This window comes from Haliotis asinina, chromosome 2 (assembly GCF_037392515.1).
Source record: "Haliotis asinina isolate JCU_RB_2024 chromosome 2, JCU_Hal_asi_v2, whole genome shotgun sequence".
NCBI classification, from domain to species: domain Eukaryota; kingdom Metazoa; phylum Mollusca; class Gastropoda; order Lepetellida; family Haliotidae; genus Haliotis; species Haliotis asinina.
Genome location: NC_090281.1, coordinates 94023344 through 94042881, shown reverse-complemented (window position 1 = coordinate 94042881; position 19538 = coordinate 94023344). Strand labels below are relative to the sequence as shown.

Here is a 19538-nt window from a genome sequence, read left to right as displayed (position 1 = left end):
GAACGACTACAGAGTCTAGAGGAAATCCCTCAGGTCAAGTCTTCCTTGGTTCTTCTATCTTGAATGACCAGGGGTCACGATCAGACCTTTGATAGCCAACGGAACAAAGCCTAGACATAAATTGGTTGAGGGCAACGTTGGAAATAGAACGTTGTTGTCTTTGGATGTTGACATAAGCGATGGGTATTGTCTTTAACCTATTACACGCCGGGGTAAAATGGTACTTTCTCAGACGAAACAGGCATACATCATAGGGCGGTTGAAGACAATGGTTGTCTGGAGATGTGAAAAATACCAAGTGTCACAGTGACGAATTGTGTCTGGTGCATCTAGGGGGAGCGAGCGCCAACGATTCGAGGATTGATCTGTGATATGAGTGATGTTGCATATACCTAATTCCTCTGTACCACTGGTGCCAATGTTAGTGTGTTAGTCTAGAACAACATTGGTTGTTTCACAGCACAAGGTCTAAGTACTGTACCGCCATTTCGCGACACCCAGTATCATCACTGGGTGGTAGAGATTCAAAAACAGATACTTGAAACATCGTGCGGTTGTGGATGGGTCTGATGCTTCAGGTTTCATCAATGGATTTAATCCATATCGTTGTTAGACTGAAGTTACACATTTTTTCTAAACTAGAGGACATGAAAAGATAAATACGATCAGTAAATACACAACAGTTTGCTCAGTAACGTTTAATTTACGACAAAAGGACAGGTAAATTACCGATTGTTTGGATACCTTGTTGCGGTATTTTCCTCGACAAAAAGTGTTCTAAGACTCTATCAACAAAATAAATTGTTAGCTTGACATATACTCAGTGGCCTGTAAAACACTGAAGAAAACGACGCGGTTGTCCTGTTGTTTGGTCTTTTTTAACGCCGAAAATATGAATTCGTCTCTGACAGAATTACTCGTCTCTGGAGGCAACCTTCATTTCTAACTTACCAAACTATATGGGGATAGCGGCTTTTAACAGCTCCCCTGGAAACTACGTTGCATACATCCCAACTCATTCATTTACCCTGAGATTCACATATTTATTCCACATGTCACGTCCTCGCGACACAAATGATAAGCATCATACCAAACCAGATTCATCTGTAAAATGAAAATCTTAAAAAGGGAATTCGCGTTGGCGTCAAGACGGCTTCATGGGCGGTCCATGGAGCAGGTCATCCCAGACTGTTCAGAAGTTCTGAAGTTGGTCTTGGAGTTGGTTACCAGACTGGGAGACGTCATATGTAACATGTCATCGTACGACTTAGTTAGCTGCTCATGATCTCAATCACTAGTCGTAGCTGGACTATATGGAGGAAATCAGTGATGCAATAGTTCAATCCTTTGATAATACATGTGAAACCATTGATTGTCTGGCTGAGTGTATGCACGTAACTTTGCTTGACATATATGCTCCATCCAGGGTTAGGAAAAAGAACAAAACCTCATAATATGCATGTAGTGTTGAGCGTAAATGCAGGAAGGGTAGGCTTTAAATTGACAGACATATCTACAGCAGAGTCAGAAATTCTGCCTTCTGTGAGGAAATGCAGAACTGATTACTACTATCATAAGCAAGGCGCGAGATCTAAAAGCCTTGTTCTCTACTTCATTCTCACTGATGAGAAAGAACTCGGAAGGTATTCCAACGGTTTGGTGTGATGAGTCTTCCCTGGCCAAAGTCTTACTGTGAGTACTTCTCTCACAAGATTTCCAACACACTATCCAACGTTATAATTACCGATATGCAAGAGGTTACCAAAACTCAGGAATACAAAGGGCTACCTGTGGAGTAGTTTCAGACAATTGGCTGAAGCTGAGGTTCTGTAACTAATCGTGAGTGAAATGTTTGCACTCTGGATTTCGAAACGTTGATCTTGAAGTGTATTGATGTGTATTGATTACCAAGATCATTGACCCAATTTTACAAGCAGACAAAATGTGTGACGATAAGGACACCAAATCAGAGAAGACTCAACTGACATGCGGAGTTCCTCAGGGCTCTGTGCTTAGTCCCGTACTATTTACTCTATGTACTAGTCAACTTGGGAACCTCTTTTAAGAATACAGTGTTCCACACCACTTTTACTCTAATGGATTCCCAGCTGTTGAAAGGTCTTCCTCGAGATCCCCGGCTGTACAGGACATGGAGTCATGCATTCAGGATGGCAAGATGTGGATGGCAAGACGTGGATGGCATGTACCAAACTACAGCTGAACGACGAGAAGACAGAAGTTGTAGTCACCAGACCATCGTCTAGACTCAAAACGTTTTGCAGTCGATCATCTAAATGTTGGGACAGCTGACATCAAAGCAAGCCTCAACATTCATTTGATTGAGAATTAGTCTTTTTCATCATTATGTATATATGTTTGTGCTCGCGCCTAGTGAATGCTTTGTTGCGTGGAGATTCGCACATTAGAAGACTTCTCATTATTATGAAAAACAGAAACATCCGCAAACTAAACACACTAGTCCGCTATTCTAAGTGGTTACTGCGCTACTGTGCATCAATAATTCAAACTTTTATATTAATTCAAACGATTTCATTGTTAAGCACCTAGATTAATGGGGTACCAGCTTCGGGAAAAATATATATTGAAATGAGTTTTAAAAAACACTAAACAGGCTTGATTAAACTATTTAAAAGCCATCATAATAGAATTGATTGATATTTGATCGGTTTACGATATTATTTGACTGATAATACATTCTGACATGTCATTACATTACAACACGTCTATCCCGTCGTGTTTGTTGTCTTCAGCTTCACGTCAGAGTGAATACAATATCAGTCGTCAAACGATGTCACCCTCGTCCCATCCATGAAATCAGTGTTTGGAGATGTAATGTCAAATCCGTGTTCTGTTCCATTCAAGAGTTATTATATTCGCCAAACATCACACTTGTCGTCGAACTTACGTGAGACTGATTGACGTTTGCATTATAGGAAGGCGATCACACATGTTTGCCCTGTTGTCAATTATCAGCTTAAACAACCTGAATTATGAATGTTATCACGATTAAGCATCACATGGGATTGACACAGCTTTCCAAATCTCAAACACAAATTAAAATACACAACCTAATGGAATTCCATTTTCTTATCACCGTTTATCAATTAACGGCTCATCGAAATTCGCGTCCCACCCTCGTGTATACATAGAAATTGGCATGCAATGTACACACGGTTAGAAGAGGCATTGGTAGGTCAGGAATAGCTCTTGATGAAGAAATACATCCTTGTTCAGAGGAGGACGCTCAAATTGATCAAGCAACCATGCATGCATCACCAGTGTCGCTTCAGTCATAACGCTGGGGGTTGAAGCATTTCTTATCATTCCTTAATCACATTTTCGCGTTAGTCAACATGCCTTTTAGACCATGTAGCGTGGACCGATTCGTAAAGTTGAAATGTCTGCCTGTCAAAACGACAGGCAACGCACTACCAGACATAGCTTATTGAGATAACATTTGAGTTTTATTATCGTTTCTGGGGATTTTGCTTTTAATCTGGTAAAGTGGTGAGTATGCACAGGGACAAATCTCAGTGTGCCTGAATATCGATCAAGGACGTACTAGAAATGATATTCTTTGGTGCCAAAATCTTCAATGAGCATTCCTGGTTATTGCTTTGATTTGTCCTGTTAGTGAACACGTGTATTTTATTATTTCGATTGAAGTGACATGATTTTTGTAGTACCGTTACAATGCGTGTTAACTGTTTAATGGTATTGCATCACAGTGTGGTAGCCAGCCAAAGGAGGTGTGAACGTTTCAATGTAGGTTGTCAGTCTCATGAGGAAATTGCAGAATATCAACAAACAAAAATTCCCAAAAGACTTTCAGCTGGATCCGGAATTGAAAGTGAGTATATATCAAAATAAGAATTAAATTGTATTTAAAATTCAAGCTCCACTAATGTGATTGCCATGATAAAATGATTGGCAGTGTTTTAACATCATGGTAGGTACTCTATGTACGTACTTGTACTTGGTCTTTCTGTGGAGAGATAGTAGGCTACCACACTGTACCATGGGATGTGTACTACAGTGTACAGTGTACTATCGGTGAATCGGTCACATGTAATCAGGAAACTTCCTTTCCTCTTTATGTTAATATTTTGACGAGGTGCAAATGTATAGTGCTTTGGGGTTTAGCAATTTGCAAATCACCGCGATGATAGCGTGACTATTTATCGTGGAAGTTTTCAAAGGATAATCATAACGATGGTGACAAATGTATGACCATTGACGGATATCAAGCCAAGATCCGATCTGGACACGATGCTAAGGGACACAACTCTATACAGCATTGGAGATGACCGGGAAACCCTTGTGCATTATTTGAATTTTGTATCAATGACACAGGGTGTTTTCAAATATGTCAGCATGTTCATGTTTATCCACGCCGCATTGGCAGAAGATTCATCGTCTACAAAAATATACTGCCTTACAAAAGAAAATACACACCATGGTAGCTCAGACTGAAACCAACACGAGATGGTTATTTAATACTGATGTTGTTATTACGAGAGCCATATACCATGCTGTACCTGAGTTCGAACTGTTTTCAGTCCAGTAGCGTTCTGATACGTTTTTAATGTATTGGTCAAATCCAATTTTCAGGTACATGCCTTCTTTTGCCCCGCGGGTTATCAAAAACGAAGCAATTCATTCATGGACAATTTGTCTCTGTAATACGGTATGCAATTAATGACATGTGCATTGTGTCTACAAACCATGCCAGTCGCTGCTATAAAAGAAAATGATGTGTTTGTCAAAGGGGACGATTGGATAGTTTACTCATAACGATAGCAGTGCATCAATCGATGCTTGCAGACCTCAGTGAAATGTGGTCATCTTAATCTATATGTAGCTGCTCTTCTATGTCCCTCTAATAGGCAGTATGTGTGTGTTTGTGTGTGCATGTGTATGTGTGAGTGTGTACACCTACATTTATTTGTTTATGTGGCAGTGTGTATCAGAGAATGAATCGAAGGGGTCATCCCCAATATTTTATTACACTGGTACTTATCTCAATGTATACTAGTTGATGTATTCGATATATATTTGTTGGGGCTGTTGTTCAAAAAAGTTTGTTGATGTTCTGATGTCTTTCCATTCCCCAGAGTTCACTCCCGACAGAGTCCTAATGCGATTTCCACTGCAAACTTGACAGCGTGTTTTCATGCTTAAATCATGAAATTCCCGAATCTGAAGAAACATCAGACCCATCTTTTGAGCAGAAGAAACTAAAATATTATTCGTAATCAATGTGGATCATTTCCACCAAGGAAATTAAATCATGTTTATTGGCGAACATAAAGTGCTAGCCTCTCCTTTCAAAACAATATCATGAATTATGTTGGCAGTCAAACATGAACTCTTTCAGGAAACTCGCACTCGTTCATGATTTCAGCAAAGCGTCATGTGGGTGTTTTGAAACCCAGTTGTTCATTAGAAAACTTAAATGCTATCGAGTTAGCCGCACACCTCTCGAGCCTGGTCGATACGATGTTGAGTGGACGCATGGATCGAGTGTTAATCTTGACACTACTAAATAGCAACTCCACTGCATCGACAAATCATTTGTTAGCGCCAACTGTAATGGAGGCCAATGAATCTTGTCACGCATGCGTACTCAACCGGAAGCGCGATAAACTTTCTGAATAGACTCTGGTTTATCGCGACTAACACTATGTTATCCATACTCCTCTTAGGATAATAAACGTTTCATATCAGTCACGTCGTTAATTTCTTCTTCCGTAATGAGTCGCTATTTGTTGTGGATAAGCAACCTTCATGCTTACCATGATACCAATCAATAGTCATCCTGACGTGCGTACAAATGGTATAACATGCAAATATGGTGATGTATTTTTGGACATATATGTACGTTTTCGCGGTGGGAAATCCGAATCTGAAAAGCTCCCAATTGCCTCATGCTTTCAGAGGGAGCTGCATAAAATGGAGGTCGGGTAGTCAGCCTCTGTGACTTTGCTGATAATTTGTCATATGTTGGTAGCGATGTTCATGTTATCTGTTACTTGTTTGTTCTTTAGTACTGATTGAGACATCAAGCAACAAACGGCAAAGGAAATGGACGGTAGAGCGTTCTGACAAAAATACTCTACAGTATCGCAGTAGTCCGTATTTCAGTCTGAGAGAACGCCTACGACCGGTCACACCATCCATACAGAATGGCCTCCACAAAAGAGCAGACGCGAAGGACACGCGAGAGACATTGCACCACCGTGTACATCCCTCGCTCCCGTCAATGACAGTTAGTACATGGTCAACTTTGGACTCATATCAAGATGGCATGGTATGCACGAGGATGCGTTTAGCAGTAATCACTTTGTCTATTCGTCTGCCTGGATCACGTGGAACATTCTTGTACGGAAAAGAACCAGTGATTGTTGAAATCAGATACAGTATTAATGAGGAAACTACTTGTACCTAGGATCACAACAGTTTGATAACTCTTTCCGAAGCTCTTTTATGTGAGATGCAACCCAACAGTGTTTGGTGCAACAAAAAAGATATTTTTACAAACAGTACATATATTTCTATCAATGCAAACTGGAATTAGATTAGCCTACTTATTGTTGTTGTTGTCACTCTCAGTCTCGAGAACGAAGGGCAATCATTTCAAAATACGAAATGTTGAAAAATATGACGATGTTTCTATATTTTGTTTTAGTATTCATCTCATCTGGTAAACTAATGTCACACGTGATGCCCCGAAGACGATTCTGAAACAAAATTATTTTACCTCGTGTTACAGTGATGATGTCAGACGTTCCAAGAGAACCTTTTTCAAAATGTTAAGAACTGATTTGGCTGGAGAGGGAAAAGGTTGAAGAAGTGCCATTTTACAGTAGCACGCAATATCGATTCAATTTGTAGACTTTAATTGCACGTCAAGGCCTGTTTCGCATGAAGGGTAGAGAACCGCAGAGAGTCAACGTTAAATATGGTATTTATCTTTCAAAGGCACTGATTTGCTCGGGCACAGAACTGCGTGCTTATCTGTAACGCAACACAGATACAGGCCTGGTATTAGACGGAAAGCATGTATGGTAACGATGGCGTTCTAGGTTTAACCCAAAGGAATGGCAGATACACAGTCTGTTGACTTTGCCCTAAACCTAGTACTCAAATGCAGAAGGTGGCTGCTAGTGCATATGAAACTTCCTGCATCTTTGAGAGAAGTAAATCTTGTTGATTCTCGTGCGATTACACATCCATGCCACATCCAATCACCATCACTAAACTCCCGCCTTTTCAGGAAGGGACGATTACAGCAGACGACTGCGACAATTATCACGTGATCCCGTGGGAAGGCACATTATTCACATGCACGGTGTAAGCACGCCACCCAGCGACACGTGATCTCCATGCTAATGTGTTTCTTCGAGCGGCTTGTTTTCGGTTTCGGGGCTATCTGAATTCTATCAGTTCCTTATCACTGGGTAAAAAGCTAGGGAAAATTGCAAATCTCTTAATAGGTTCTCTACGAGCCACAATTCAATTTCTTCGGCGCGGCCTTTGAGCCACTCAGACCAAATAAGGTCTTTCTAGGAAGAACACGAAGTCAAAGAGAGGTCCTACCTTTAGAACTGCAGTCTCTTCAGCGTTGCAATTGTCGGCCATGATGACCTTCTCTTTCTCTGCTTCGTGATTATCCATAACAGTCTTGCTGATCTTAGATCTTCAGTGTGTAACTATAGCTTGTGTTAATAAGCATCCAATATTAGCTTTCAAAAGCATGGTGTAGGTTAAATGTAACTATTAGAAAGCAATATTCAAGATTTCCAGTGTTCTTAATTGCACCTCAATTTCCCAGTGATTTAGAGTCATATTAGAGTTTCGGATTGGACTTGTAAATCAGGTCGAATGATTTATTAACCTCCGGGAATCGCATTATTCAGGCAGAATGTAAGGCCTCCATGTGCCTTCTCATGAACAACCGATAATCAAACTTTTATGACTATGTCGTTCGTGTCCCTTATGAATTCGCTGAGGGGTTTTAATGATCTGTTTTATAACGTAATTGTTTATAATTTACATTTACAGTTTCAGTCAATACACAAGTTTGTGGTAGTTTGTTCGAACTCACATAAAATCTAAATTTTTAAGCAGTTTTCTGTTGTGTGATGACCGTCGAAACCGCTTTTTTGACATTTGCAGTGAATCATGCGCTGTAGAATGAATTAAATCACTGGGCGTTACAATTTGTACACAGTTTCAGTTTTAGCGAAACGAAGGCACATGAATACCACAATGAATTATTCTGCATCCGATTTAATTTACAGTTTGCAAAACATCTATTTATTTATTTAATTTAGTCACTTCCTCGGAGGATTCACTACCGTAAGTGTAGACTGCGGTGTCAATTTACATAATAAATACATGTAGTTAATTACTGAAAACGTTGATAATATTACAAATTATAGTGAACAGATACGAAATATTACACCTCCCATGCTACATCCATATGGTACTTACTCAGCCGGTATATATACATATCATAGAAGTGTTCTGGACCTCAGGTTTCCAGTACGTTGACAATTGTTTTCTGTCAAGAAAGTTTCGGCAACGTTTGACAATTTTGAAAACACCCAAAGGTATGGAACATCGCTTTCTATACACATGGGAGATGAGGACATTCATAACAATGAATTCCTGAAGATAATAGCACATGGTTATTCCCATTAGTTAATAAATACAACAATTTTCAAAATAGTCTAAGTGTGTTCCCTGTAACACGTGTCCTCAAAAGAAACGGATGCAAAAAATTGGATTAAAGAAATTTTCCAACAAATGATAAATTATAGACCAATGATAACATCCATTACATAATCCGTGTAACACTTTGATTATTATCCACGCTGCCAACCTTAATTTGCTGTGTGGTCAGTCGTTCATAATCTGCCTTAACGTTCTACTTCTCTCAACTCAGCGCAAATATTTCCTCTGTGAAATGTTTTTCTTGAAACCATTCACTGAAATTCACTGCAGAAGCCGGGCGAATTCCCCATGCCACAAATTGATGATCTGTTAAAGGCTATTACGAGTCCTGGTAGGAATTAGTCCATACTGAGATGTTCCATTAAGTCGTAGCGCGTCAAACAGCAATAAGTTGGACACTGCTGAGCCGATCAAATCGAATCTTGTACGCAACTTCCGTTGACAGCTGAGACCGGAAATAGACAGAAGAGTGCGGAAATGCTATATGGAGACCGAAAGATTCGCAGCGGGTTTCAAAACGAGAAGGGTGTGGCTGTTTCTTCATGTTTCCGGTTATCAATTATTAAATAAAAGTATTATGAACAGTTCATTTGGCATAAATGCGAAATCATTAGTTTACGTTGTTTTGTTTGAAGAGCATTGGTTTTCATTGTAACCCATTTCTCAGCGTGGAATGTTGTGTTTAGTGCACAGGGTTAGGCTGAATGATATAGAATTAAATATATGAACTTAGAGAGTGTTCTATATTTGTGGGGGCACGACTGTTCTTCTTAGTTTGTGTGTAGTTTTCTTAACACCTTTATTGCATTCTATAATACTAATATTTGTTTGGTGCCGATATCCAGTTCCACTGCTCACTGTCGCTTTGTTTCCCGTCGATCATTTGATGTCCATCTCAACTGCACGTGGTATTTTAAATCTCAACTCCATTGGGATCATACACATCTTGCTGCATTCTAGGTGCACCGAGTTAATTCGGCTTTCCCATCCTTACGAGGTACATCTGGTGGACTGGATCATATAATCACTGTACTTCGTCCAAGTTTATTGCACGTTTGCTGTTCCCGCAAGAAGGTGTTTGCATGTATTCATGTGGCCACCATCTGGTCGTCTACCAACGGTTTCGGGGGTTCTTCTATGTACACAGGGTTGTGTGCTGTGCACTAGGGGTTGTGACAACACTGAAAGAGTCTGCTCACAAAGCTGACTCCAAGATTTTTACACCCGGTCACAGGTGGACTCGCTCCCGGTACCTCCAAGCTCGACTGATTACTAGCACACCTCGCCCACAACACTCGCATAGCAACAGGAGAGGTGCGTAGCTTACATTACAAAACGTGTCCGCTGGAGAATGAACGCCTGTCCGCTTGAAACCCCAGATGTACTTGAATGGCGTGATGAAAAAGACCGAAGAATAATTATTTGTCTTTTGCTCTTTTCTGTTGCGCCTTAAAGTGACACAAGCACTACTCTGCCACCGGTACTAATCGATGTACTGACGTGTCTGGTGTGTTCAGTATCATGTGGACTCAGTTACTTCAGATACATTCAAGTACCATCAGACCCGCCCCGTCCTGTGAGTCTTCTTGTCAAAATGAGGGAAACAAAGACTTCTAATCTATTTGGTTTCCTCCGCCATTGTTCAAACCGGGTTAGAAAGGTCAACGGACAGTAATGTGTATGTCTTGTGCCAGACGACTAACTGGATCAGTGGTCTAGCTCGTTAACTTCGGCGAATGGCGTTTCACACAATCTGCTACCACCGCTTGCCACACAAACACAGTATAATCGCTTTCCTCTTCCTTTCACAAGTTGTCTCACAAAGCATCAACCGGCTGTCACTCACAACAAACAGCATAGTCAAAGCTCGCCATGCCTCTTACTCGACACACTCAGAGCATGCCAGAAACTTTCTGCATCAGTAACAGTTTTCTAACAAAAGCATACTAGTCAAATGTATAGTAGTGACTAGATCATGACTATGTGTTTGTTTGGGGAATATTCAGCAGTATTGTACTTGTGTTAAACGGTCTGTAAACAATTGTGTCCGGACTAGACAATCCAGTGGCTGGCACCATGCAGTGCAGTGACAAAATCACCATGAAGTGGTGATCATACCAGGTGTTCGCGAAGACTTACTCCCCTCACAAATATATGCAAAGGCAGATGTTCACCTTAATGAATTCTGAAACAAAAAGAAATCTAAACCTCATCCTGCGTCAGTGCAACCACACCCTGACACCGCTCGACTGGACGCCACTTCGCCCCAACCCCACACCCACTAACCCCTACACAACATCACCCCGCATCCCATCACTACTCGCCCTACACAGCATCACCCCAACTCGACAACCACCAATTTCGCTATCAACGCTAAAGACATACTTTAATCTCCGCCACCCCATCGCCCCTTACACAACGCCATCTCTCAAATCCTACCCGGCTATTTTAATCACACCCCTTTCAGGATGTGATACTGGTAATGAATACCCGGACCGCCGAGAGATAGCCGGAGTACGTTCACCACAGACTGCAGTATATCATCAGTCATTTATCAAATGTATTCCATCATCAGTCACTGCAAACTGTAGGTCACTTTGATATTTCAAATGGCTTTCCCGAAGATTAATGGCCTTATTGTCATATCCATATAACAGTAAAAGCTGGAATTACACAATTATCCCAGAGCTGAAAAATCCAAAATGATCTTGATGAGATAGTTTTATGATTCCTACGATGATAAATCGATGAGGGTTATTGCAACGGCTCGACTGATTTCGTTTTACAACAAAACAGCAATAGACATTTCACATATGAAAATATCATCGTACTGTTTACACATTCTTCACAATTAATGCCGAGGCGTATATCTCTTCACATCATTGGTTAAACGTGGCTGGTGAATATCTTCACAATATACCAAAGACAATAGTTTTGTTTTTATCGTGTATTAATGTATGTATTTATAGTACTTGAATTGAAGCATAAATGACTTTCAACGTGGTTCTTGGTTTATCCAGCCCGTTTGTTTTGTATAATAAGAACTGCTATTATATTAGGAAGATGTTTATTGCACGTTTAGACACACAGGTTGTTCTGAGTGAGTGGACGAATTGTACGAATCTTCTAGCAATATATCAGATCTGAGGACATCAGAAATGTGCTAAATCGCTTTAGCCACTTGCCTTCTACTCCCCTGCCTTGTTCTGAAACTGTTGACAGTCAGTAAAGACAGGGGATATGATTATTTCGCCATCAAACATGACACCCGTACCCTGCAAATCCAGTTCGTCACTCGACATCTGACATGTCACCCGAACCCTTGTTATTGTTTACCCGTGGGCCGTTAATCCATATTCGTCACCTGACATCGGATATATACTACCTGTCAAAAGTATAGGCACGCTAGAGTCAATGTAGCCACTTTTTTTGTCAACTGTTCTAAAACTAGATTTTGCAACTTATTCGCTACCGTTTAAAGGTGCTGTTTACACACACACTGATGTAAAAGAAATTCCAAACGCGTTGAAAAGACTATTACCAGGAGTCCAATAAATGATGAAACAGTTAAATATTTCGAATTCTTAACAAAACTTTACACCAAAACGCAGCTGTTCTCATGCACGATATTTGCACGGTTTTCAGCAACTGGATGCTTGATGCCAGTGCATTTCACAAGGTTTGCAGTTGGTTCCCCCAAGTTAATGGACTCATTCAGTTTCGATGCAATCACAACGTCTGAAGGGTAGTATATGTCACCTGTAGCTGATAGATCCACCTTCGTTATTTGACATCGGTCATAGTTTACTATGGGTTATTGTTACCACACCGACATGAGTCATTGTTACCTATAGCCCGTAACCGGTAACCTGTAGCTCTACGATTAAAATCAGTGACATGATATCAACCAGTATTCTCGTCACCAGTTAACAGCCTGCCGTTTCATGATATACCCATTGCCTTTAGACCCGTGAAGGTCCGGGGTAGACTATGCCTTCAGCAACACATGTTTGCCATAAAAGGCGACTATGCTTGTCGTAAGAGGCGACTAAAGGGGTCGGGTGGCCAGACTCGGTTGACACATATCATCGGTTCCCTATTGCGAAAATCGATGTTCATGCTGTTGATCACTGGATTGCCTTGCCCAGACTCGATTATTCACAGACCGCCGCCAAATAGCTTGAATATTGCTGAGTTCGGCACAAAACTAAACTCTCACACGCACTTACTCATTGAATTTAACTAATCAAGTATAAAACTCTGAATCTTTCTGTCCCGACTATTTCTTTTCCTCTTACAAAAGCCACACCGACAGGATCATATCTTCAGTGCACTGACGGATATACTCAAGTGCTTATTCCTCACTGCCAGCGCTTGTGATTACACCTGACTGGAACACCAAGCGCTGCCACTGTTGTAGGAGACGTGAACATCGCTCAGCAGCTGACGTTGTCGCAAGGGACGTCACCAAGAATGACAGCTTGAAAATGAATTGAAAATAAACTGCCTGAGGAAATTCATTTTTACGATCTCCATGGCAACCGTTGACTTTTATCAGTGAAAACAGATATTTGAATTGCAAGACTAACGTTTGTAACTTTACACAGAGAGAGAGAGAGTAAGATATCACCCTATGGCTTTGTCTTAGTCCATAAATCTGTAAAGATGCTTATAGGTTTAAAAAAGATTAGGCTTCCTACGTTCGTCCCTGATGACTTGTCGAGCACCTTGCACTGTTCACCATTGTGTGTCGATAAGGTTGTTGAGTCCGATATGGTTGAGTGTATATTGTTCCATTCCAACTTTAAAATAATAATGTGTTTATTTCTCGCTATACATAATGTGCGTTTGACATGTTAAATATGCAAATGTCCAGCACTCACTTCACATAGAACGCTCTGCATGTTTTACTCATGCCTTGAATGAAGAGTTGTGTACAGCTTCTGTGAAAGTTCGTGGGAAATGCCTGGTGCAAAGGCACCAAAGTAATGTTGCTCATTTAGTTTTGTATTGGGGATAGTTGTGTCAGTATTAATTAGTGTATGGGTCTAAATGTCAAACAGATAAGACGGGTTCAATAATGTGCGCTTTTCTAGGGACATTGGGTTAATCGGGTGAAAATAACTTTTCAATCAGACACTAATGCTACTTGCCAAATGTGAAGTGGAATCCTTCATCAAACACTGAGACAACCGTGTCTTCTTTCTCAACATGTAATGAGGTCGTCCAGTGACGGAAGTACTGACAACAACCTCATGCCCCCTGCCCTGGACAAAATGAGGCTCTAGTTGTGACAATGGTAATATACCTCTCCCCTGTCTGTCTGCGAGACCTCAGATGCAAACATGATCAGTTATTGAATTCATTTATGTTTTCCTCTATTCGATTCTATTCTATTCTATTCTATTGTTTGGCATAGACGATCATCGTACAAGATGATGGCATAAGTGTGATGGATAGATCATGTGAGAAACTGTGGCATCGGGGAGTCAGTGTAGCGTATCAGCTGTCTGAACAACCCCGGTAACATTTGCCATTTGTTCGAGACACCAGTTGAATAAGCCGATTGTGCGTAGCGTGATTCACGAGTTACGGTTAGTGCTTTGTCTGGCCTGTCATTTCTACGTATGTTTAATTCAGTTCAACAAACGAGATCATGGCTTTAGGCTTCCACAGCCATCTTGAGTGGATGTGTGAGAGTTTAATCCACAAGTCAATTTATGAGGGAACAGGTCAGTTTGTTGGTGGGGGTGGGGGTGCTCGCTGACTATTCGACCAGTGGACTACCGTACATCAGTACGACGTACAGATTCGAGTCATCGACGATCGTAGTGTTTGTAGCATTTTCAAGGGAAGCAACTCTGGAACACAAGGTTAGACATCCTGAAAAGGAAATCTGTCAATTGTTACTGCCAGCTGCCCCGTTAACAACGATTATCACGAACTGGTTGTGAGGAAGAGTCGAACATCGTCAAATTAGGAATACTGTTGCCAGCCTAGATTAAAGCAATGGTTTGCTGGAACAATGCGAATGATCGGCAAAACCTAAAACTAAGTCACATTTTTGCAACCCTTGGTAAATGTAATAACGAAGTTCGGATATCACGATCTTTTAGTGTTAATTGATGAAGTTCGAAACACCTGGAGCAGAGTGAAATGCCCTGTGAATATCGGTGTTAAGGAAACAGACCTCTGGTTGAAATAGCATGAAAACCCTTCACTTCACTAATTCTTCGACATGACTGACTCAATTGAGAAGTGGAAAGCTTGGAAAAAACAGGTCACTCTATTTCACCTCTCTTACAGCAAATGCACCTGAGTCCAATTATTTTTTTTTCAAATGAATGCGTCCTTCCTCGGGTCAGTGTCAAGAAAGAGCTAAATATAAATCCTTCTTGTCTGGAAGTCAATTCAAGTGGTTTTCAGGATGAGAATCTAGATTTAAAGGTCGTCTTCCACTAAGTACTAGGGATCAAAACATGTGCCATCCCTGGCTTTTAAGATGATTTCAGTAGTAGTTTCAAAGACTGGATTATTCCAAAACCAAAAGTGGTTTATTCTAAGTTCTGCAGTTATTTTGTAATGCAAGGATCTCGAGTTTAATACTTTGTTGATACATGTGCTTTAAGGGTTGAAACCATCGCCCAGGATCGAAAGTGATTCTTGTCATTTAATCTGGAATCGAAATCAGTTGCTCTCAAATGAACGAAAGAAATGCCCCATGTCACAGCACAAAGTTCCGCTGTAGTGGAACGCTAGTGTTGTTCCATACCGTTTCATCTCTACCCGATCGCCCATTCTTGAAGAAAACATTAGCGGAGTTTACAAGCTGATCCCACCAATGCCCCACTCTCTATCTGAAACATGATGTCATTTCCCAAGGTCAAGGTTTCCCTGAAATTTGAAGTGCAGTGTATCATCTGGGTCCGCTCTTATTCCTCCCTAAAATGCATTGTCGAACATATTCATTGGCCACAGCCTGACATATTGCAAGCCAACAGAGGAACCCATAATCGTCCAATCACAGTCGAGTATTTACTTCTGTATTGTACTGCATGTAATGTGTGGCTTAAAAGATGAGTTAGATACAAAAACACCTTGTTGCTATCAGTCATCGTTCTACAAGTCAACCATTAACATTTCTTTCAGGGCGGTGGGGTAGCCTAGTGGTTTAAGCGTCCGCTCGTCACGCCGAAGATCCGGGTTCGATTCCCCAAACAAAAGTAATATGTGAAGTTCTGGTATCGCCCGCTTCCAACTTATTAAAGCGGAGAAAAAAGTAACTCACTCACTAAAGTTTTCTTTCCAATTCCTTCGCAGACATTTTTTGATAAAACATTTAAGTAAGCATTACAGTCCATCTTGAGAAGCTTGAAAATATTACAACTAATGGCGAAGGTGAGTCCAGGCTATAGTATGTTGGGTATGTCACCCATTAGAAGCCACGTAATTGGCTGTCAAGAACGGTGACTTCATGATCGCAAGGCATGGTACATCAACAGCCTGGGAGGTTACTACTTGCATCATCCAATGAGTGGTTTGTGTTGCTTGGTGTATCAAAGGAAGCATTTCCAATAACACTCGCCGGACTAGAAAGTGGTTCACATTGGGGACATCAAAGACTCGCACAGTGTCAAATGTCTATAGAGGTACAGAGATCACTTGATGAGGTTTTATGAAGTGAATTAGTAACCTAGTTTGAACGGCATAACCAGTGACCGATTGCTCTTTTACCAAAGGAATTATTGTCAATCGATAAATGTTCATACAGCATACAAATATAATGGCGGACGTGTGATGGCAATTTGTAAAGAAAGGAAGCCAGTTACGAGGACTATACAAGCGCATTAAAGCGTCTTCAGCTTTAAAAATTCAGGACTGACTTACGAAGTTATTTAGATGTTAGATTAAATCTCAGCCGCTGGTGTTCAAACTGTCATAACTTGCTTGTCTGTCCCTTGATTGCAAAGATCCGCAGGTCAAGGTCGGACAATACCGCCTCCAGCATGCCGATGCTAGCTAGCTAGGTTCACTTCAGACCTTTCTTCAAAAGAAAGTGCTAGTGCTTCCAGCCATGTAGTGCTTCCAGCCACACAGAAACTCGGTGAATGTTTCCTGTTTCCTGAGCTATGTCCGTCCCATGTGAGATCCCACAAAACCTTTTCTCAAATGTTTGTCGAGATGTACAGCACTTTATCTCTTCTCCTATAGAGTCCACCTTTATAAACATTTTATACATTTACTTTGGATTAAACAGTTCAACGTTTTGAAATCAGAATAGTGTTGTATCGAATTATGTCTTTACAGAATATAATATAAAATACCTTCCTGTTAATGATGACTAGAATAGAACGCACATGATATTTTGCTCAACTGGAATATTGTAGTACTACATGTTTGACATTTGTACCAACTCCCAGAGTCAGTATTCATGATGCTTGATTTCACCAAACAGACGGTTGATGGATGCATACTAATAACTGTCCACAGTCAGGTTGCACCAAATCCACGCTCACGCAAACTGTACCGGCGTCCATATTTCAGTAACAGATAGCATTCTTCAAATATAAACTCTCCAAAAACAGAACAGGAAATGCAAGAAATATATGTGTTAAATGCATTTCAGTGTACATAGGTGTCGAACATGAAGGAAATTCGACTCAAGGAAGAACACATGTTTTGTTGTCATTGTCATTGTAACACCACCTGGTAGAGCCACCCCTTACAGCCGTCACTGCTCGACACCGCCTTGGTGTCGTCAGAGTTTCTCTTGGGGAATTCTTTGCCATTCCTTCTGCAACGCGTGGGCAAGTACTGCATGTGTCTGCGGACGATTGTGACATTTACGTCGATCAAATTCTATTAGGCGGTTTGTAAAATCACATTATGATAAAGATTACAGTAACGTATACTGTACGATTCCGACAACTAGTATTTACATACGCCTGTGTTCACGAGACACTGTCAACAGGGGATATCAGGTGTGATAATTTGCATATTTATCGCCGTCTCTTTTCATTTTGTTTTTATTTTTGAGTACACAATTTCAACAATATAATTATGACTGTCCTCTCTTGGATGAGATGTGTTCGTGATAACGGCTCTAATTATCACAATCATCATTACGTTATCATATTTTTTCACTCTGTAAATGAATCGTTTCCGATGCCTTGATGCTGGACAAAATAGGTTAGGGATATTGGTATTTTTATAAGTGGTATTTTATCAATGTGAATGAATAAATAGATCATTATTCACAATTTCAAAATTTACATATATCCCTAACTATTTTTGTCCAGTATATTATTATGGTTTATTCGTATTGCTGCTATCAGCACTACATTGGCTTTCATGTTGGTGTTCTCACTGTTGTTGTCAATCATTTGTAATATATAACGTGAAACTACCTTCACTTGTTACAGTGTGCAAGCAGATGAGCGATGGGGTGTTTGCAATACTTGGCCAGAAGGAGATGACGTCCACTGACATCGTCAAGTCCTTCTCCAAGACGTTTCACATGCCGTTCATCACACCAAGCCTTTCCCGCATAGCCGTCAGTGAAGAATCCATCTTCGAACTCCACATGCGCCCCGACTACACTTACGCCCTCACTGACGTCATTCAGTACCTCAACTGGAGACAGGTCCACTTCTTGTATGACAGTGACGAAGGTGAAGGTCGAAAAGAGAGATAAGACGCCTTTGACAGCCACTGCCAACGTCAAGACCATTTTGTCATATTGAAACCGACATTATGTCAGCGGTTTCAACTAAATTCGATCGCAATGTCGATTTCATAATGTTTGCCCACTGAGAGGGAATGCCACTAGTAAACATAGATACATGGCTAAGACACTCAGTAAACTGACCCTGTACTGACCAGTGCTTGTTTGATTCCCTTAATTTCGAACATTAATTCTGTTTAAAGTATGCTGTTTGCGAAGAGTAATATCGAATGATCATAAATGTAAAGTTTGGTTCATTGATACGTGCAGTTCGTCTAAATTATCAGGAATACCAGTTGGTGTGACCTTTTAGACACCTAAACTCTATTCGTCAGGCTTGTTGCGGCTACAGCAGATATTCTGGTCCCTCCGAGATCAACATTTTGTCGAGGGTTTTGCCGTGCAGCGACTTCAAGACGTCCGAGACGTCCACGACGAGTTACGTCACCTTGATAGGAGTTACGCTGGATCCTACAAAAACATCGTCCTTGACCTTTCCTCAGAAGAAGCGTACGACCAGGTCCTACGTCAGGTAAAATACGTTTTTTGACAGGAATTGATTTTTGTCGATTGTTTAACATTCATCGTAGCAGCTCAAGATTATAAAGCCCCTGTTTACAAGAGGAAGGCAATGGTCTGGGAATAAACGCTGAACAATGCCAAGCCATTAGAACATGAGCGCAAAGGAATGTAGATGACGTGCCTGACTACAGGATTCCCCTCAGGCTTCACATCAGTACGTGCCACGGTCAGCTCCATCACCGGTAGTGGCGATGCCCTTGGAAACATTGCCCATTATCATTCAAATTGTGGATGTGTCATTTATAGCCACCAACAAAAACCAGATGTCTCAGCTGGTCCGAGAGTTGAAACCCTCACAGTTTATTTATTGACATTGGTATTACATGATATGTCACTTTCAAATATCGCCCTGTGGTACTGTGCCTATTGTCGCGAAGGTTGGCAGTCTCTTGTAGGTTATTCCTAAAGTGTTGTGTTTCAAAACGTTTTGATTACATGTGTGGTGGATAAAACAAATACTAATTTTCTAAAA

The 19538-nt window shown here is 40.8% G+C and overlaps 1 protein-coding gene across 2 annotated transcripts in view; it reads left to right on the top strand.

Moving 5' to 3' along the window:
* Nucleotides 1–19538, top strand: part of LOC137274624 (glutamate receptor 2-like) — a 75721-nt gene that overhangs the window by 19247 nt on the left and 36936 nt on the right. For both annotated transcript variants that reach the window (XM_067807922.1, XM_067807921.1), the window contains exons 3-4: nt 18183–18431; nt 18820–19016. In XM_067807922.1, the coding sequence (XP_067664023.1) occupies nt 18183–18431; nt 18820–19016 (446 nt within the window). The remainder of the gene's footprint in view (nt 1–18182; nt 18432–18819; nt 19017–19538) is intronic.